Below are 21,478 nucleotides of genomic sequence, written 5' to 3'. Positions count from 1 at the left end.
GGAAGTGTGTTTGTATACAATAGTGCTAAGATCAGGCAGCACAGCACAATGACAACAAACCTATAACACAACTACAAATGAACACAGGAGTTGTGTGGGGGCAAATCAACATGAGTGTAAATGTCAGACTATAAAAAAAATAACAAACAAAAAAAAAAGAATTAAAATCATGACAATTTATTCAGAAAAGAACTATGTACATTACATTCAAATACCAATATGTGACATTGGGACAAAGGCAACGAGGGGGTTAAGTAGGAGTTTGGTGTGGAAACCATGCAGACATTTGTACTCAATACTTGTGGAAAAAATGACACATTGCTGAAGAATTGCTAAACTACAGAAACTGGCATTACAAACCAGGCACAAAAACATTGGAGCAACAGAGGAAACTAACAATCAGGCCATATAGGAGAAGACCTCATCTTGAACTGTTGTCCAATTCATCCCAAAGGTGCTCAGTAGAGTTGGGATTAGGACTCAAGTTTCTTTGCACCAAACTTATTAAACTTTGTCTTTGTGGAGCTGGCTTTGTGCTCTGAAGGCCACTCATGCAGGATCAGAAAAGGACCTTCACCAAACTTATAGCACACAACAGTCTAAAATATAGTTCTTTAATATAGCATTGATATCACTCTTTATTGCAAACACGTGAACACATCAATTTGGATTTGAAATTTCATTTTAAACTAGCTCATTTAGGTCTCCACAAAATGCTAGCTACGTACATGTGGAAGCCATTCCTAGGAGAACTCTGGAGACCTCCATTGTTGACCTATCATTTTGTAAATGCTATTTGAGTGGCTGGTAGGTTGATGCAATAGCTTTCAATTAGGTCATGACCTAGAAGTCTGACTTTTCTGTTCTAATTGCTCCAGGTCAACACATATGCCATTAAAAAAGCATAGTTGCCAAATGCCAGAGCTTAGGAATGATGTCTTTTTCTTCTTTCTCCTTGATTATTCACGTTGACCTGGACAGAACTCCATTTATCTTACAACACCTTCCAATATTTTTGAGATAAAGGGGTTGTTTAGAAGTCTTAATCCACCCAGAATGACAACTTTTATTGATACAATAAGTGAATGAGTATTATTAGGCTAGGAGATAAACTATGTTTCTGGCCGGATCACCAGGTGAAAACAAAGAATAAGTAAACTTACATATATTAAATTTGTACATTAATACTGTTTTTATTACATTTATATCATTTTGAGAGGTTTAAATGAACTTGTGTCAGCCATACCACTTCATTGGTACTACATTGTATGTGATGCCGATTCAAAGGAGGCATCAGTACGGCAAGTAAAGAAAACCAATTTTGTAGGATCGGGTGTTCGGAGCCAAAACCGGTTGTTCCCTTAGGCTAAACAAACATTTAATTTTTCATTTCCAGGGGGAGGGGCATAAACTAGTGACCTTTTATGGCTAATTGGAGTCCAGCTTTAGGGATGACTTTGACCGGACCTAAAACCTATTTGGAGGTCATTGTGACCACAGCAGCGTAGACTACCTCTTCATTCTGCTTGGCTTGGCTAGCTGGACGTTTCTCTTTAAATTTGTCTTTGTTGATTTTGGCATAAAGAAGATTATCCTGGAAAAAAGTTAAATTAAGAAAATGTAAGTCCCACATAACAACTCATTATATTCGAAAACCCTTAAATTACAGAGAATAAATATACCAGAAATCCATGGAAAGTGAATTGTAAGGAATGTTTCCATGGCTTTGTGATTTATTTCCCGATAGTTCCTGGAGCTGGCCTATGCACTGTCTGTAGAGAAAGAGCAATTGGGAGGTGTACTTCTGGGGCTGCGAACTAAGCTCCCGATATTGAAGTGTTTTATTTTAGCTACAGGAACATGGTCAAAAACAAATATGCTAGATATGATCTAAAATTAAGGAAGAGAAATATTGGATTGATTTGGATATAGCCTGAACAAACATTATGGATACTATATTTCGGTAGCCAGCAGGTGGAGCTCTGGGTTCATTTTCACATTTTCCACATTCTTCTTATCTTCTTTGTTGAAAAAATATAAAGAAATCAGTAGCTTAAGCTGGAATACACACATAGCTATGACTCCACCCCTTCAATCTGTAGGCAGATTGACTCAACTGCTCCATCTACAAAACCTATGGTGCTTGGGGAACCATATATCATGGCTAGGGCCCGGTTGATAGTCTTAAGAGACCTCACATTCAGGTAATGTATGATGTATCAAAACCAAGCATATTCACAATTGTAATTTTTCCCTTCCCATACATCTTTGGGGTACTTACATCTTCTCCATCCTCCATTTGTGTATTTACCTCAGACTTTCCTACTTCATCAGTGTCAAACAATGGGATGTTCCCTGGTACCTAAAATCACCCAAAATTCAAATTCTATTACCTCCTTTATTCAAGAATGCTAAACATTACAATCGATATAGCAACAGATGCTTGTATATTGGAGTTATATTTGTAACTAGATGTGCTCAGAGCAAATAAGAAATAAAAACAAAAGGCTACATTGCCTGAACTGTACACTTAGGCTACATACACATGTGCAATTATTGCTGTTGGAAAGGATCTTTCACGATCCTTTCCAAGGACTAAACACTGCACGATGCATGAACGAGTGCTGTACATACAGAGCGGCACCCGGCTGCGTGCTCTCCCCCTTCGCTTGCATAAGGATCATCCGTCATCCATTGTCCGTGGATCCGTCCGGACAGTCGTTCGGCTGAAGGACGACGGACGCTGTACACCAGCCAGAATCTCATCCGATATCGGCCCTAAGCCGATTATTGGGCGAGAACCAATGAACGTGTGTGCATAGCTTTAGTTAATCCATTTAGGTAGATTAGATATATTGTCTGAACAATAACAGGAACTCAGCAGGATAGAGCTTCTTTCATTGTTTTCTGCTAATCCAGCAAGGGGACAGCTAGGGACACATCTCCATGGATAAGGCTATGTACACACCTGCAAAAATTGTCATTGGAAAGGGTCTTTCAGGATCCTTTTAATGACCACACGATGCATGAATGAGTGCTGTACATACAGCGCCATTCTGCTCTATGAAAAAGGGAGGTGTCCATCATCCGTGGATCTACCAGGATCCAGACGATGGATGATGAGCGATGTACACAAGCCAGATTCTCATCCAATATTAACCCTGAACCGATTATCAGATGAGAACCATTGGACGTGTGTGCGTAGGCTAACTCCTTATGCGATTGGCTCCACACAATTATTGCTATGATCATCCAACAGCCAAATTGGCAGAACAATGTCAGGAATTCTGTTGGGTGGTCCTGGGTAACTCCTTGTGGAGTTGGTTCTACACAATGACAGGATCTCTGTCTAGCTGGGCTGTATTCCCAACTCCTGTCATAGTGTTCAGCATAGGCACCCATCTGGGCAGAGTTCCTGTCATTGGTAGATCCAGTCCCACAAGGTGTCAGTTGAGGACAATATGCAGTTATAGTGATTTCAGATCGGAACTCAGATGGCTCAAATTCTAAATTCCAATGCAAATTCCGAAGGACTTTGATCTGAGCTTCAAGCAACTTGAATCGGAACTATCAAACCATTATTAACCATACGGCATAACATTGTGTTCATTGAATGTGCCTTTATGTTAGTTATGTGCAAATAAGGCAATATTTATCCATTTGACTTAAGGGTATTTATAAAATATTGTGGAGTGGCACAGATGGAATGTTTTTGAATGTTGAATGTTAATATTGTTGGACAGCTGTAGAAAAATTGACTGTTGGCAAATGAATGTTCAGTTAGGGTGAATGTAGTAGAATCAAATATTTGTATTATCCATAGGATTATTCCATGGGAGATGAATCTTCCACCTAAAGGAATAAATGTTCTTAAGATATTTTCTCTTCTGACTGAATGTTCTTGAGCTGTTTTTACTTGCACTGAAATGCTCAAAGAGTTCTAATCGACTTCCATGGGATTTGGCTTGAGCATTCACCAAAGTTCAAAGAGAATTCATCACATTTCAAAGAACATTCACTGAACATTACAGAATGCATATTTCAAAGAATGTTTATCTATCCCTAATTAAATCCGAAGCCCCTCATCTAAGAGTATCCAACTAGGATACCAATACACCCATTTTAAATTTGTCAATACTTTTGAACTACTTTTGATTGACATATTTTATAAATTAAAATGTATCTTTAAAGCACCAGTTGGATATACTATGTGCATATATTTTATATATATTTTTGTACAACTGTTCTTTGGTCAAAAGGACCTCACCTTTGGGCTTATTTCACAGTATGGTGTCTCCTCGCTTGTCACATCACCTGGAAATAATTCAAAAGCTCAGTCAATTAATTTCACTAAAACTTGCCAAGCTTTTTACATTATTGAACTGAACTCCAAGTAGAAAAAACTTTTTCATTTAAACATTTAAAGCTGAACAAAAGGCTAAATGAACAGACACAATACTTAGATGAATGCTGTCCTTTCCGCCAAAGAATTTGTATTTATATTCTGCCAGTTCCTAAATGTACTGTACATACTCAAATATAAAAGTGAAAATGCCACTAGAAAAATAATCTTGGTTTATTTTTGAGTATATATGGTATAGAGTTCTGTCACACATCAACCAGGGCCGGGTACCCAATCTATTTTCTGCAATTCAGTAACACATATAGGTCTTGCCTTCACTCAATCTATGATTGGACTAATACAAAAGTAGCAGACAGATGAGCTCTTATCTTTTTTTTTCAGGCGTATTTCTTTGACTTTCCATAACATGTCTTTCAATAAAAAAGTGATGTGTTGATGATTGCAGGGTATACAGGCCATAAATGTTTGCCTTTTCTATCTGCCCAGGGTTCATTGTATGGTATTGAATTGATATGTATATTTAAAGGGCTGTGCTGCTGCTCTATCATTGTCCAGTCATTTATAGTGTGGGGGTGAAAAGAAAAATAACCGAACTGTACTATTTACCTGCAAGGTGTCCCTGTCTGATAACACTTTTCTAATACATAGTACCCATTAAAGAAGCATACTATTTCCTTAATAAACTGATAACATTAATGGGGAAGGGATTCTAGTCATATGATCTCTTGGAATTTTAATGGCAATCGAAAACCAATCCAATGGGAATTCTTCTCTCTTTAAATACTAAATTTTATAAGTGGTTATTTGGATCAGTCTACTAACACTGCCAGTCATAAACCGATACCTGTCCAGCACAATAAACCGGGATGGGGCTGATTTTCTACCATTTACTTTTTTAAATATGAACTGCAGAATCTTTACTTTATTAAAATATGACATTTGTATATTTACTATACCTCCACCTGCAGCCTGAATGGAGTTCATTTGCTGTTCAGAACTAGGAAAAAAGAAACAATGGTAACTTAGATTTAGTGAAAAAGACTGCAAAATAGTAACTCATAATTCAGGGAAATGCAAAACGTATTACAGTTGTAAAAAATGTTACAACTTACAAACATGTGAATCATTTTTGCTTCTCGTTTTTTCATTTTTTGGTAAATTGGAATAGGAAAATCACAGATAATTCTCAAAGTTGACAAATCTTCTATTCCAAACTGTAATGATGATTATTCATATTTAAAATGGCCAAAAAAACTGACAAGATTGGGGCCAATTCATGGGAAGATATCTTCACCACCAGCAGTGTTTCCAATTGGTCATAAAACCAAAAATAAAGGAAATTATTTGTTATTAATACATTCTTTAAAGGGAATCCCTAACCACAAAAATAAATCAATATTGAAACAGCCTAATAATGTTTATTTCAAAATATCTAGAGGTCTATTTATAAAGCAGTAAATCTGACATTCACCAAACATTTTCTGATGGAGAATCTGCCAGGTCCATGTGTTTTAAATATCAGTTGTTAATGTTGCACCAGAGAATGTTAGGTGAATATCAGATTCACTGCCATTCACTGCCATTGGAGTGTGGCCGGTATGACTTCAATATGGTCACCTTAGGGTACAGCTCCAAATGGTGGTCCTCATTCCACTCACTCCTTCGGCAATTGAGTCCAGTGACTGCTTCTGTTCACCCCTACTGTTGCACCCCTACTAAAATGCAGCTTTAGTAGCAGAAATGTCCATACTTCTACCCCATGACACTCAAATAGTGGCAGCAGTCTTCATGACATCACTGCACACATGGAAGCTCAGTACCCGGCATTTGCTGCAGCAAGCTTACAGCATACTGCTCAATCTCTTGTGGTGGCTCAAATCTCAGTTAAGTGCTTGTTCCAGAACCTTCTGGGGGGACTACCAACCCTACATACCAACCTGTAAGCACCCAAACATGTCTCTTTACAAAATTCTATATATACAAGGTGATATTTCAATAACCTAGAACAAAAATTGATTCCAATCTTTAAGACCTCACGGGTTGCATCATCTATATTGAATTGAAGTGTAATACTGCTCAGCTCCCAACCAATTGGTTGACTCATACTGAGATGAAGAACCACAAAGAAGCTAATCTGGATGGCCTGGAGGACAGGTGAAACAATATCAAATTTAGGAGGATCCTGGAATCTGTACAACCAAGGGACCTTCCACATTGTATTCACAACCTATGAGACAAAAAAACTAAGCCTGTTCCAGGGCCTGCTAGGTGGTACCAACACCATAACCTCCATCATACATCCCCTCAAGCATCAAAACAAGTTTGTCTCTCCTCAAAATTCCATATAAGGTGATATTTCATCACTTATCACAAAACTTTACTCCATTCTTCAAAACCTCTGGGGTTTCATCATCTATATTTAATTGAAGTTGGTGGAGTACTACTCAGCTTGCAACCAATTGGTTGCCCAGGACAAAGAGCCACAAACAAGCCTAACTGGATAACCTAGAGGACAGATCACAGTGCAACAACACCAAATTTAGAAAAACCCCAGAATCTGAACAATCAAGGGTCCTTTCACAATGTATTCACAACCTATGACATTTTCTACTGCCTGGCAGATCCTATCATTGATTGGGCCCATTGTACACCCACTCCTCTGTTTCTACCTGAGCACACAAGGGAAAGGTGTTTTAAGACCTATAGGCCACAGACTGAGTAGAAATGTTTGTCCCCAACCAGCATGCAGAGGAGAAGGACCCATGCTGGTTGTGTAGGGACTATGGTGTCTTTGTAGAGGTCCAACACAGTCTCTGTTGAGTTGGACCTAAAGCTTTGAAATTAGAAAAGCTTCTACAGTCCATGAACAGAGATGGGCTTAGATTCTGATGAGCAAAGTTGCAGAGAACAAACCCTTTAATTCATGATTAAAGAAAACATATATAGAAGTTTACCCTGGGGAACCTTTCTATCCCAAATTGTCCCACTTGAACTTTAAAATCTGGTCTGTCAGCTGGTGTTAAACTTAAACCATAGTTGTTAAAGAACATTAGTCCAATATTATAGGAGCAGAAAAGAGCACTGTAGCTTTAAGGTCATAGATTCATACTTACAAACTGTTTTTCTTTTTACAAATAACACCTGAAAGGAAGAAATAACCAAAAATTACATTTTACATTTTTATCTATGGTCATCCACCAATATCAGGTAAGAAGTATAATTGACAGTGCCAGTGATCTAGTACAATCACTTGATACAATTCCTTAATCACTTATTGAAGCACATAGATGGTTTTTAATAAAGTGTCCATAAACCCATGAAAAGAGATTATATTTTTCGGCTTACCAGTCCTTTAAGGTAGCTTTTTTTGCTTTATTAATACCTGGTCATCCTGCCCTGATGACATTTGTCCTAGGGTGACAACTCTCTGTACTGTATGTATAGAGGTACAATTGTCTCACCATAAGAAGCGTGTTTGTGGTCCTCCAAGAGACGACTTTTGAATTTGGTTGTAGTCATCGTACTATTATTCTGCCCTATGCAGTTGCCCTCCTTTATCTCTACATTTCTTTGAGCTCTCAGTGAATTTGTCACAAAGCCTGGTAATTCATGCCAAGCATATCAATCTAGAATCAGAAGTTTTTTTCAGTGAATTGTCCTGCATCTTCATTATTTCACAAGCCTCTAATAGAGGTTATCCCTCCCTTGTCCACCAGAAAGTGTTGGGAAGAGTTGGTCAGACCCTTGAGAGTCTCCACAACCTTTAGACACTCCTGGAGTCTTGAAGATGTTGGACTAAGGCACAGGAAGGGTTCATTATAAGTTAAGACTTGGAACTATTGGCCTGTAGTCTTCTTCACTTGCTGGTTAGTACTCCAGATTCCATGGGCCATCCACACACCTTGACATCATGCCATTTGCTTGACTACTACATGCTTTGAAATGTCCTTGCCTATTCTGTTGTGGACATTTCTTCCCCATGCCCTGACATTCCCTGCCAGCTGCCTGCCCTGAAAATGCCCTTGTCCTTTATGTACAGTCCTTGGTTCTGCCTTATGTTGGCCATCAACCTTTGATGTCATAGAGGATCATGGCACCCTGTAATAGGGATGTATACTATTAGAGTACTAAGGAGGGATAGTGTGATGTTTAGAGATACTATTACATGAATGATCACAATACTTACAATGATTAGTATTATAGTTATAGGGAGGCTTGGTTTGAAGCATAGTGTTAGGGTTACAGAGGGTTGGTGTTGTGGTTGCAGGAAGAATTATTGTTAGTATTGGGTTTGCAGAAAAAAAATATTTTAGGGTCACAAGTAAAGTGATGATGGCTTGACTGTAAGAGAAGGGAGTCACAAAACCTATCAAGGGACCTGTTGGATATTATGTCCACCACTAGGTCCCCAGGTCAATTCATGCCAGTGACCCTAATCATAACCATTGCTCCTTCTTATTTACTACCAACATGCTTATGTTCCGAATTGTACCTAGAAAAAGCAGTATTTTATTTTCTTTGCATATCCTATTTTTAGCTGCTTTTGACTTGTAGAGATGCCAATTGGTTTCATCCCAGCAATATTATAGTGTCAATATTTATCAGCAGTCAAAGAACAGGCCAACAAGTTTTGTAGGTTAGGTTTACAGATATGGTTTCCTGTTATGTCTGTGAATGGGCCAGGCATGTGTATCTGAAATTACACTGAAAATATTGAGTGTACCCACCTTTTACCTTCAAAATGATTAAAATCACAATGAGGATTATCAGGACAATCACTGAGGAGGAGACAGCAATAATGATGAACATGAGCTTTTGAGATATGGGACTGCTCGTATCAGGGTGAGTATCATCAATACCATCAGGTGGTGCTCTAATGGACACATCTGTCAAAAAAGAGTTAATCTGTTTGTAGTTATTAATGAATCAAACATAAGTGAGCCACTTTTAATGTAACTTCTGTGCCCATATTTTAATTAAAAGGAATTAAAGTCTTTTGTTTTAGTTTACTAAAAAAACTTAAACAGCTGGCTTTGTTCCCAGAATCTGGAAGATGCCGGGGCTAAGCACTGTATTGTGCAGTCTCCTCTGCGGAAGGAATGTACTTGTAGGCAAATTAACTTTTATGATAGCTATTGTATGTGTGGATGTTTATTCAGACAGAGAGAGTCTGAAAGCAAATATTTTCTGCTGTGTCCTTTCTTTAGAAAACATATAAAGTTCTGTGACAGCAGTTTTATGGGTGTAGCCTGTGCTAATTGTTTATTTGTAATAAAAATATACCTATAAAGAGCACCAATTTATATAAAGAAATAAATCAGGCCCAAAACATTATTGTTTCATATTACAAAAAATCCTCCTTCACATACACTAAAAGATCATGTAGTGATCCTAAATGATTGGCACCAGACATTGATAAATATTTATGTAGAGACTCATTACCTTTACCAGTGACGATCAGTCTGGTTCCTCCTCCATAATAAATTTCATCATTATAGTAGTCATCACTTGCACACAGTTTGACCACCACAAAGCAGTGAAATGAGTTGTTGTCCGTCATCTTTACACCGTTTATCATTAGATTAGTCATTCCTGTTATTTGTGTCCGCTGTCTATATGTAGAATTAATTATTTGCTGGTAGGGGTGGTAGGCGTATGGTCCAGTTACATTCCCCACTCTCCAGTACACATTCACCCGCACAATATCTCTCTCTGTATACTGAGAACTAAGGGCGTAGGAGCAGGAAAGGTTCACTGAAAGTCCTTCTTGTATTGTAATTTCTTTAGTTGGTTGATCCCAGGATGGTTGGTAACCTAGATGTGGAGGAAAAAATATCAATGTGTACATGTGATCAGCAAATTCAGCAAATCCAAATCTTGGATCTACTACAGGATCTAATCTATATATAAGCCATTGGCCTCTCATGTAATGGTGACCTCAATGTTTCATGGCCTTTGCTACTTGGAAAAGTCAGTAGCATGACAATAAAGCTCTTTTAGGGTATCTGTAAGAGAAGCAAACTTTCCCACTGGACACCAATGTAAGATGTATTTTTCTATTGACCTTCTATAGTTTTAGCTCTGAAATTCTGAGGGTTCGCAGAGGTAAAAGGATTGAGAAAGCTTGCGCTAGATGAAATGGTAGCTAAAGAAAAAAACACATACAGAATATTAGAAAAAGCAAGGGAAGAGGGGAGTGGAAGAAGGTTACCAAAAGAGTAGAAGAGAGTGAGGAGTGAAAGAGAGATTGTGAGGAGCCCCCCCCCCCAAAAAAAAAAAGAAAAGAAGACCTACTTGTCAAGAGAGACTTTAAACTTACAAACCGGACCCAATATTGAAGATTACACAGACATACAGGACCTAAACCTATACAGGCCAGAGCACCCACGGCCTAGGAAAATTTTCTATTACCCCACTCCAACTAGTAATAGTTCTCCAGTTGCTTGGATACTGCTAACACGGATTTGGACTGTATAAAGCAATAAAGCTTGTTTAAATTTGGGAGCGAGATAGAAATAAGAGAGAGGGTTAGAAAGATGGAAAAAGAAATGAAAATGTAAGTAAATGTTGTGCTGTATTTTTGCAGCTCTATACTTGGGATCCAGGTCCAGATAGTCTGGAAGAGGGATGGGGGGCCTGGCGCACCTATTCCTTCCAGGACACTCCGGGCCTGGATCCCAAATAGATGTATATGTAAAGTGGTCAGCAATGGAATCCTCCATATTTCTCAGTACCAGTGTGCTGTATTTTACCTGCAACAATCAGCCTTGTAAATTGATTGCTCCCCAGAGTTCTTTGTGCGGTAGAGACAACGCAGCAATAACTTGATTGATGATTATTTACATGAACATTATGAATACGCAGTGAAATATCATGAGTGAAATTCACCACAGAGTACCAGCCATATTGAAGAGCATGGTTTGATTTTAGTATGTTTGTATCAGTACATAAGTTAGATTTAGGGTCTGCTAAATTCCATTCAAGGTATATAATATCCGAGGTGCCCTTGGAGTAATAACACGGAATGGTGATCTCTTCACTGGAAACAGCTATCAGTTCATCCAGCTGAGTGATAGATTCTGTATCTAAATAAAAAACATCCATTAGAGGGGGTGAGTAGAGAAAGATAAATAGAGGAATGAAAAGAAGAAGAAAGAAAAACATTATTATTATTATTATTATTAATAAACAGGATTTGTATAGCGCCAACATATTACGCAGCGCTGTACAATAAATAGGAACATGAATTTCCTTGCAATTAGTTGTACAAAAACAATGTTTTACAGAGCTCAGTAGCTGATGTACAGATTTGTATCTGTATCCAGAAGAACAAACAAAAACAAAATTCTAGAGTATATAAATATATAAGTATTTGTATAATATATAACATGAAGTAGTTCTGAACTGATTTGTCTGTAATATGCTGTGTGCATTCTTATTGGCTTTACATCACCAACAACCTTCTACTACCTTGTTAGCACTATTTTTGCCTTGAGTTGGTTGCCTTTAACTTAATCTCAACCCGAAAATGTAATGTTGCAGTTTACTAATCCTTTATATATATACATATAATGTATATTGTGCCTGCATTGATTTTTTAGCTTTATTGTTACCTGTGATGTTATCAGGTCCCTAGCAGGTTGTTCAATAGGTAAATACAACCTTGAATGAACAACAACACATGACATAATACACTATTACACCATGCAATCATTTATGGAAATAAAAATCAATGATGAAGCAGTGTGAAAAATCAAGTACATCCTTAACCAGCTGAGCGATAAGCCCAACCTTGGTACGGGCTTAAAATAGTTACAATTATCGATAAACCCCAACTTTTCTCACTGTATTTTCATACAGTGAGAAAAGTTCGGGTTTATCGATCACTTACCTGGTCCCGCTGCGATCATCCATCGTCGTCCTCCAGCGTTGTCCTCCAGTGTTGGGTGCCCTCTCCGGGAAGAAGAAGCAGGCCGGCATAGAAGAAGAAGCCGGCCGGCTTCTTCTCCCTCCGTGCGTGTACGTCGATCCCCAGCACAGCTGTGCGGGATTTTAGAGGCAGAACAGTTCCTGACTCAATCCTGTGCTGTCATTGGTTGCTGGGACTTTCCAATCCCCAGTCCCTGTTGTAGCGTTAAGCTAGGTTGACTTGCTGCTGGTGTGTATTTGTCTGTTGCTGACCTTGCCTGTTTCCCAGCCTGTGAATTTATGCTGCCTGGACTGACTATTTCTCTGTCACCCTGACTCTGCTCTTGCCTTGCCGTGTGTACCTCGTCTGGTGTACGGGTTACCTGTGAATGACCCCTGCTCTGTATTCCTAACTTGTCCCTGTTGGAAATTTGGTACTGCTTTATTTGCGGGCTCTTGGTCCTCTGCCAGCCCATCCCCAGACACCATCCCCTGGGCAGTAAGTCCTTGTGTTGGGATGGTCCAACCAGTGGCCCGTGGCCGAGCAGGGGCAACCTAAAGGCTAAGATTGCAGCGTTAGATGGGGGGACTGGTGTTTGGTGAGTACTGGTGGTGAGCAAGGCCTTACAAGAGCGTATATATTACTTAGGTCCTGTGAAGTGTTAACAGGACCAAGGTAAAATACCTGATTGCATTATGTAAGAGTTTTTCTTTGACACTATCACTAAATACACGTATATATTATTTCATACAATCCGCGAACCTCATTCTTTTTCCTCTTTTACACATTATATATGATTGCTTAATGAGGTGGCTCAACATTTAAAGTTATTAGTGAAGAAAGGGGAACACCCTTAATGAACTTCCATTTCTAAAAATAAAAACGGTGACACCTTTATTTGCACAGATCTGTGATGTATGATGTTGTATTTATAAAGAAAATGAAATGCCAATCTCTATGCGCATGTGTGAGATCACCATCTTTCTTTTTTCAATAACAGAAAAGACCCCCTTGTGCTGTTCCCAAAGCCCAAGCCTCCTGGAATTTGTGATGTGCGTATCCCAGGAGGCTCTGCACTCCCTTGCAGTCTTTACTACTGTGGCAGTAATAACAGGGAGGGGAGGGGCTTTGCCTTTTTTTTTTTTTTTTTAAAGGCAGTTAATGAAACAAAAAACACACAAAAAAACAAAAGGGTATCTAATTTTCTATATAAAGAAAAATTGTAGTGATTAGCTATTTCAACAGGGTCCCCAAATTGAGTTTGCATGTTAGGGACCCCCGGGGGCCACTTCCATGGCAATGAGCATTAGGGTACTGCCAATTGTCTGTGCGGTGTGGTGCCTCAAATATAAATTTGCCCATTCACCAAATTTTAAGTTTGTGCGCAGACATGGTACCCTGCTTAGGGGGAGACACTCAGTACAGCTCACTGCTGCCTGGAATCAAATCTGGAGACACTGTAGTGCCAGGAACTGAGCGGCTGCTGGGGTGCCTGTTACACATAGCTGGAAAAATACCACCAAGCTTATCTCAGTAATAATATTATATTCATTTTTTTTATTAGAGGGAAGCCAATTAACCTAACCACATGTTTTTTTGGAATGTGGGAGGAAACCCATGCAGACATGAGGATAACATGCAAACTCCATGCAGACAGTGGCCTGGCCTGGATATGAGCCTGGGACCCAGCGCTGAAAAGGCAAGCGTACCTCTCTCTCTTGGATCGAGATATGGATTGCTCAAACTTGGAGTTCCAATCTGAGGTTGCTAGCTCCAATCAGAACTCTAAACAGAACTATTTGACACCATGGTCTTTAAGGATTTCTATGCTGGAGTGATTAATTGATAGAAGTAAGAAGATGATAGATGGTTCAGAAGAACATCTTGCAATTCACAAAGTTTGGTTGGGGTGGCCCTAAAGTCACCATCTTTTTCTCTCTCTCTCTCTCCCCGTGTGACTATGGTAGGGACGTTAGATTGTGAGCCCCTTTGAGGGACAGTATGTGTCATGACTATGGACTTTGTACAGCGCTGCATAACATTTAAATATTTTATATATAAATTGTTTAAATATTATGAAATAGCTAATCACCACAATTTTCTCAATTTTGAGTAATACACCAATACTGTTAATGTTTTCTAATAAAATAATTTAAAACATCTGTCTTGTTTTTCAATGTATAGTATAGTTTACCCAAGGGGTGCGCTAATCACCCCTTGAAAAAGTGGGCTCTGACCCAAAATAGATTGGAACCTATGGGATAGACTATGAACGAATTTCATAAAAATCATCAGTGCTTAGTAAATGTTTTCAGTATTGGGCCAGGTTCTCCTATGATAGTCTATCTTCTCCAGTCTTTGAGATGCTTAATAAATCAAGCCCATTGAATCAACCATAAATTCCTCTGTATACCAAAGTATTCCAAAGTCGAATGTGAGGCCACCTGTGTGACAGCTAAAGCTGAAACTGAGTCACAGGACAATGGAAAAGGAACCATGCATAACTGAATGTCCGTAAACTTCAATGAACTGAAGCAAGGTTGCAAGGAGCAGTGAGCGAAAAATGTAGGAGACTGATAAAACCCTACGGAAAGCAATGACTTCAAGTTATTGCAGGTAATGGGGGTTATACAAGCTATTGAATTATAGGGTGTATTTGGTTTTTCACATTCAGTGTCTCTATTTTGGCATTTTGTTATTTAACGAAATTTTTTAACACTTTTATTGAACAGTTACAACAAATAAAATGTAATGTAAATGAGTTGGTATTGGTTATAATACTCTAAGGGCTCTATTTATGAATGACTTCCCTGTCAATTCATCTGAAATTTGCCAACAGATTGTCCAATATCTCTACATTTCTCCTTTCAGTTCTAGTAAAATAAATCACTTGTTCTGACTCATGCACAGCTGTCGCAATAGGAATTGCTATATGTGTAAGTGGAAATTATGAACAAATTTAAAGATAATTGACATTAGAATCATATAAAAAATAGAGCCACAAAAGTAAAGAAAAATTACCTGGGAATTGCAGTAAAGTTCCATATAAATTTTGCTTGATTGGAATATTATGTTTACTCTCGTATAGAAGGCAGCAAAATTTAGGTCCATCCGTTGGTTTCAGACCTGTAATTGTGATAGTTTCTGTTGTGTTCCTGTACGGATCTTTCTCACTGTAGAGTCGTTCTTTATATTTCTCTATCACATTGCTGGAAGGACGAAAAATCCTTTGGCTGTCATATGAGCAAAATTGTCTATTGTCCTCCACCCAGATGATCTGTACATTCTCACCCCATTTTTCAGTGTTGGTGTATGAACATGAAATGGTAACAGAATCTCCGGATTTCACCATCCGAGTCTTTACCTGATAAACACACCCAGGCCTTGAAGACTCCATCATTCCTACAATTAGCAAACAAGACAATATTTGACACTGAGGCATTAAAAAGAAATATATTATAAATAATGTGGAAGAGCTCTTCGTTATGAATATGATCTTATCAACCTATGATAATTATTAAAATTCTAAAATCTCCGTATTAGTAGTAATGTTAAATGTACACTGAAGCAGCCATATCTGTTTATTACATACAAAAAGAAGGTAGAAAGTAGAAGAAAGAGGTTTCTTTTATGGCAGATATATTTAAGGATTGTCAAATGATTACATTAAGCAATTAGCAACCTCAACACATAGGTAAGTGATTAAAGGTATGTATCAAAGTGACCCCATTGGTTACAAATCTCAATTTACTAGACAGAGTTTTCCTATATAAAGCAATAATTCCATTTAGAACAAATACTTTAGGTAGAACAAAGGGCTAAGGGCCGACACTTTTCGCCCTATGGGCTTCCTCAGGTGATAATGCGAGCCATCAAACTGAAGACTGGAGAAGCTAGACTATCATGGGAGAACCTTGGCGATCCAGCAAACCTGGAATTGATTTTTTTTTAATAATTTGCTATTAGCTGGTAAATGCATTCAATCCTGGACCAAATCAATTCAAGCTTTGCCAGTCTATCTTCTCCAGTCTCAAGGATATTAGTGTAGCATAACAGATACAAAAGAGGACGTGCTTCACCCATTTTAAAAAAGGCTTAAAAACAAATAAATAAAAAAAGAAATAGTTCTTACCTTACATAAAAGGGTTATCTACCCTTTTATGTGAAGTAAAAGTTTTGATGATATGTCTGCTCATTTCTTAATATGCTTGTATTTAGTGTTACATTTTTTTGCATGGAAATTTTTTTAACATTGTAGGTTTATAATTCTTAAGCATAACTCAACAAAATGTGTCCGATATTTAATAAATGTAATAAATGTGTTAATAAACTTTAAATAAAAAAAACAATCTGTTCTCTAAAACAAGGGTGCATAAAAATACTAAAACCTGTAATAAACCTGTACAGTAGCATGTATAATATATAATTATAAAAATATAATTTTATATATTATATAAAAATTTCCTTGTGTTGGACCCAATACAGTTATTTTGTACTGAAACTAATACAAAATTATTTAACGTTCCCGCCATGCCTCCCACCCACACTGACACATACACCGATGTCACCGGGAAACAACGGAGATCGTCTCTGCAATCTCTGGCTAAAGATCGAAGAACGAAGACGTGTCCCGAGGACCTGCAGGGATGAGCAGGACACCAGGGGACACCAAAGGGACAAGGTAAGTGGGTTTTTTATGTTTTTGGTAACCCCGACTTGGGATTACTGCTTTTTGCAAGTAAAATCTACCCTGAGCCACACTCGGGATGACCCCAGCAGGTTATTGATAAACTAATATAAAGTAAAACATATCCTGTACAAAACATCAACACAAAACCAATACAGTTATCATTTCTTAGGTAAATCCTAATCCACAAAATGAAAAAAAAAATATCTTACCATATACCATACAACTGTTATAGATTTGGGTGTTTTAAAGGAGCCAAATTGCTGTTCTGGAAGCTGACAATTGCAAGATGAATAAATTGCATATTATTCATCTGCAATCACTGAATTCTGCTTCAAATCCTCCTGAGATCAAACTGACCACACATTCATTCTAAATAATAACTTCCACTGGTGAATGTACACAGTATTAGCACTTACCTAGAAAACAGAGACTGATCAATAAAAAGAGTCTCATCTCTCCATACAAGGTGTGGTATCTGGATGGTGGAAGACGTGTTGAAACCGGTGTATTGTCTGCTGTGTGTATTTGGTGCAGGAAGAGGAAATGAGTGAAACAAAAGTGTGAAGAAATACAGAATTTTTTTAGTAAGTAATGTGTAATGTTATAGAACTTTGGGGAACTGGAATAACATAAAGATAATGACTCATAGATCCAAATTACATTTTTGCGGAAAGATACAATTTGTATGCCAAAACCATGGAAGATGGTTCACTTCTGTGTGATAGAAGTTCTAATCAAAGGGTTAGTACAGATAAGGAATATGTGCAGGGCAACGAATCAAACATGTCAAACAAATAAAGAGAGAGAGGATGAAGAGAAAAGTGTCTCCTTAAGGCAATATTGTTGTAAAATTTAGTAAAATATTTATTTATAGTCAATGAAATGACTTGTATGTATGTCTTAACAAACATACATATAAGGTTTTAGTACTCTGACATTATGAATACATTACATCGGGTTGGTTATAATGTACACCAAACCTCAGTGAAGTGAGGGTCAATATAGGTGATTTTCTTGTCAATGGTCTCTCCCGACACGTTTCACCTTTGTGGGCTTCCTCAGGGGAGTTGAGACCTTGGTATATTGACCAGGTAGCGATGTAAATTAACCCCCCTAGCGGTAATCCCGAATGTTACTTGGAGTGGAGTCCACTTGCAAAAAGCGGTAATCCCGAGTCACACAGCGGCATCGTTGGTGGATGCCGGGGCTGAGGCAGGGAGGACATCGCCACTCGCATCACCCGGGAGGATGTGACATTTTCCTGGTGATGTGAGTTGTGATGTATTATAGGGGTGTGGCCGGGCGGGAAATTTAAAAGCAGGTTACAATGTAATCTGCTTTCAAATGTTTTTTACAGTAAAAACACCACAGAACATATAATACAAATAAAAGTACATATTTTAGTGCACCAAACATCATTGACCAGTGTCTTGATTTACATCTTGCCCACTATTATCCCTGACCTTTTGATAAATTATTTTTTTTTGATAAATTACATTTACATTACATTATTTCATTATTTTTTATCATTATTAGCCATAATTATTTAGTATATTATAATTTATGATATAATAAATAAATATAATTATCATATCCAGGAGTTAATCCTAAGAATTAGAGGCCCACAATATAAACCAAAATTTCTATGCAAAAAAATAGGATCAGTATTTGCATAAAAAAACCTGAGAGAATTAGAACGCTAGGGGGGTTAAAAGGATAGAAGAGTAATAATTGAGCTTGTACCCGAATGCCAGAATTGTACAAAAAGTGTGTGTGTGTGTGTGGGGGGGGGGGGGGGGGGGGTAGGGGTTCGGAATACACTTGTTCAAGCTTGATTTTCCATGAAGGTAGTCCTGTTAAACACTGGTGGAATAAACTTGGTGGATTGACTTCTTGATGAGGATAAGTTATCTGTAGAAGATGCATGCATGTGCAGATGTAAAATACTAAACAGATATTCGCTCTCCAAAGTGAGATGATGAATATGGGTATTATGTCAAACACCTACGATAACTTCTATGATGTTAGAGAGAGATGAGGTTACAAGTGCACAGGGAAATGGGGTTGGATATTGCTTCTTTTGGATAAAAAGGAAAAGAGTGTCCTGTCAGCAGACAACCAGCAAGTTGGCAAGCAAGCAAGCAACCTGTGCAGGAACAAGATTGGGTGATGTTTCCTCCTGAAAATGTGAAAAAAATGCTGATCTCTTTTATTTTTTTAATTTTTGGTAAAGCTCCTTTTATGCATGCCTGAGATCGGGTAAATGCAGAAGAAGCAGCCCAAAGCCTGCTTGGATACATGATGTAGGTATCCAAAGAGGCTGCAGGTTTCTCATTCAAGGGGAGGAGTCCTCTTTTAAAAAAATAAAAGAAGAAACATTTTTCATTTTTAAAAGGGTCACCCAAAGCTCTCGGGGCAATAAAACTCTTGCACACAGGGCTTACATCATCCAATGACAAAACAAGATCTCCATCCTCATGGAAGTCCTCCATGGAGCCGATGGTGAGGATGGTGCCTTCTGAGGAAGCAAGAACAATAATAGGTCCTGTGCCTATCATCTCTACGGGGCAAATGAAAACAGGTAAGTATATGCTATAATTGGCAAGTATGCTGATAATGACAGGAGCTGACCACCCACCAACAAGTTATTTTCTTCCATAGTGACATAATGAGCCAACATTACAGAGTCCTCTCCGTTTACAGAGTGTGGGTCCTACTTTGGAAGAAGGCAAGGGGGTAATATGGATATCTAATATTGGCTGCCCACATCATCTCGGAAACTACTGAGGACCAGACGGGACTCTGCAGTGCCAGATAAGCTGTCTCCAACACAATGCAGGGCAATGGATTTAGATTATTATATATTTCTTCAAAATATAAGAACAAAAGTCTTGGCAGAAAAGGGCAGAGGAAGAAGTGGCTGGTAGGGATGGGTGAAACTATTTTTTTTGCTCAAAAATGTGCCTAAAAGTGGACCTGTGTTTTGCCCACAAAGGGAACAGCTCCAGCATCCCATTACTTTACCCATAAAATACCATGTGACAGCACTGGTGATGGGGTCATGGCCTGTCATGCAAAGATGGGATGAGAGTTTTTGATTTATGGACTTACACAAGGCTTTAATCTTTGCTTTCAGCAGCAGGTGCCACAATTTGTACGGCTTGCAGTTTTTACAACATTGTTAACCAGGAAATAATACAGCCTTGAAATTCCAAATATTTCACTATTGCAAAGACTTCCTCTTTTTTCTTGTTAAAGTGGAAACACTAATATTTTCCAAAAATGAAAATCACCACAGTGGCAGATATAAATCACTTCTACAGGAATGTAATCCCCTGAGTATGTTTATAGGCCACAACTACCACCATCATATCAGTTGGTAGTCATATCAGAAGTGGTAGTAAAGGGGATAGCCCACCCAATAGTGATATTTGGGTTGTAGGTTGGGTGTGCTGAGCTTGCTCCCATGTTCTTTAATGTTTTGGATGCTCTAAGAGTGAGATCTCCATGACATAATTGCTGGGCTGGATCACCTAAATCAGTGGTGGTGAACCCATGGCACGCATGCCTGAATTGGCACTCAGAGCCCTCTCTGTGGGCACGCGCTCCCCACTTGGCTGACCCCCCATTGGCTTTGCCATTGTCCCTCTATCAGCCTTGGAGTCATCAGATAACTCTCAGAATAGCAGGCTGTGGGAAGGAAAGGCAGCTGATATGTATGGAAGCTGAAAAGTTAGGGAGGTGGTATGGGGAAAAGGGGAACTTGTTTTGCTCTGTCCTAGTTATGGGAAGTACAATAGGAAGGCCGAAGACACAGAACAGAGCTACACCGCCCAGGGACATGGGTAGCAGTCTGCTATACCCAGTCAGTACCAGGTGAACACAAGAGCTTAGTGATAGTTATTTTAGGTACTGAAATAAATGAAGGCGGTAATTCTGCACTGTGGTCAAATTTCTGGAGGAAAAGTCCATCACGGGTTACTAGCCCTGATGGATATGTGCTACCTCTAAATCTTAGGTGTGGGCCACTGTGAGACACAGGAGCTGGACTATTGGGCCATTGGCCTGATTCAGTGAGCTCTTCTTATGTTCTTATCAGGTTGTCAGTCTTATAAGCTTGGTGCTCATTGCTGGTGTTGGGTTATGGATTGGCTCTGGCATAGAGAGCGATTGCCGTACATTGCATGAATGACATCCACACCTATTGACATCTGTTCTGTGCGCCCAGTATATGAAATGTTACAATGTCATTCCAAAGGAGCAGGTTGCGTTTACCTGACATCACATGACCCGCGTCACGCTCGGTGTGCAGGGTTCAGCTCTCTCTGGCCTATGTGTGCGCTATATGAGAGGACAGGACAGATATAGCACTCATTGTACTGAGATTGTCAGGGAGAACTTTGTATGGGCTGCCTTCCATAGAAACCAACCTGGGCTCCTGCTAATGGAAAAATTAAATTTGATATGGATGATCGAGGTCTGCATGCCTCCTGTGTATGGGAAATGAGCGCTACAC

The 21,478-nt window shown here is 38.7% G+C and overlaps 1 protein-coding gene across 4 annotated transcripts; it reads right to left on the bottom strand.

Moving 5' to 3' along the window:
* Positions 1 to 161: 161 nt before the first annotated feature.
* On the bottom strand, positions 162 to 17,494 carry LOC140322763 (uncharacterized). 4 transcript variants are annotated; one of them, XM_072399353.1, is made up of 10 exons: positions 17,379 to 17,494; positions 15,294 to 15,674; positions 11,116 to 11,448; positions 9,806 to 10,177; positions 9,091 to 9,249; positions 7,477 to 7,504; positions 5,320 to 5,360; positions 4,268 to 4,314; positions 2,282 to 2,362; positions 162 to 1,594 (listed from the first exon to the last, which is right to left on the bottom strand). In XM_072399353.1, exons 1-10 carry the CDS (start codon positions 17,413 to 17,415, stop codon positions 1,475 to 1,477), a joined length of 1,599 nt encoding a protein of 532 aa, XP_072255454.1. In that variant the 5' UTR covers positions 17,416 to 17,494; the 3' UTR covers positions 162 to 1,474. The 4 variants fall into 4 exon arrangements, with proteins under 4 accessions (XP_072255454.1, XP_072255455.1, XP_072255456.1 ...); XM_072399354.1 differs by having other exon boundaries at positions 2,312 to 2,362; XM_072399355.1 differs by lacking the exon at positions 2,282 to 2,362.
* Between the last annotated feature and the right edge of the window lie 3,984 nt (positions 17,495 to 21,478).

Source organism: Pyxicephalus adspersus, chromosome 2 (assembly GCF_032062135.1).
Source record: "Pyxicephalus adspersus chromosome 2, UCB_Pads_2.0, whole genome shotgun sequence".
NCBI lineage: Eukaryota > Metazoa > Chordata > Amphibia > Anura > Pyxicephalidae > Pyxicephalus > Pyxicephalus adspersus.
Note: the sequence above shows the minus strand (reverse complement) of the source record. Positions and strands in the feature narration are given on the sequence as shown.

Bases quoted from the DNA above. Each gene is read 5' to 3' on its own strand.
- LOC140322763 (XM_072399353.1), bottom strand. From the start codon at position 17,415: ATGAGACTCTTTTTATTGATCAGTCTCTGTTTTCTAG. The intron at 11,449-15,293 runs GTAATTTTTCTT...TTTTTTATTTAG, and splicing joins AACTTTACTGCAATTCCCAG to ATACAGAATCTATCACTCAG. The intron at 10,178-11,115 runs GTAAAATACAGC...CTCCACATCTAG, and splicing joins TACAAGGCTGATTGTTGCAG to GTTACCAACCATCCTGGGAT.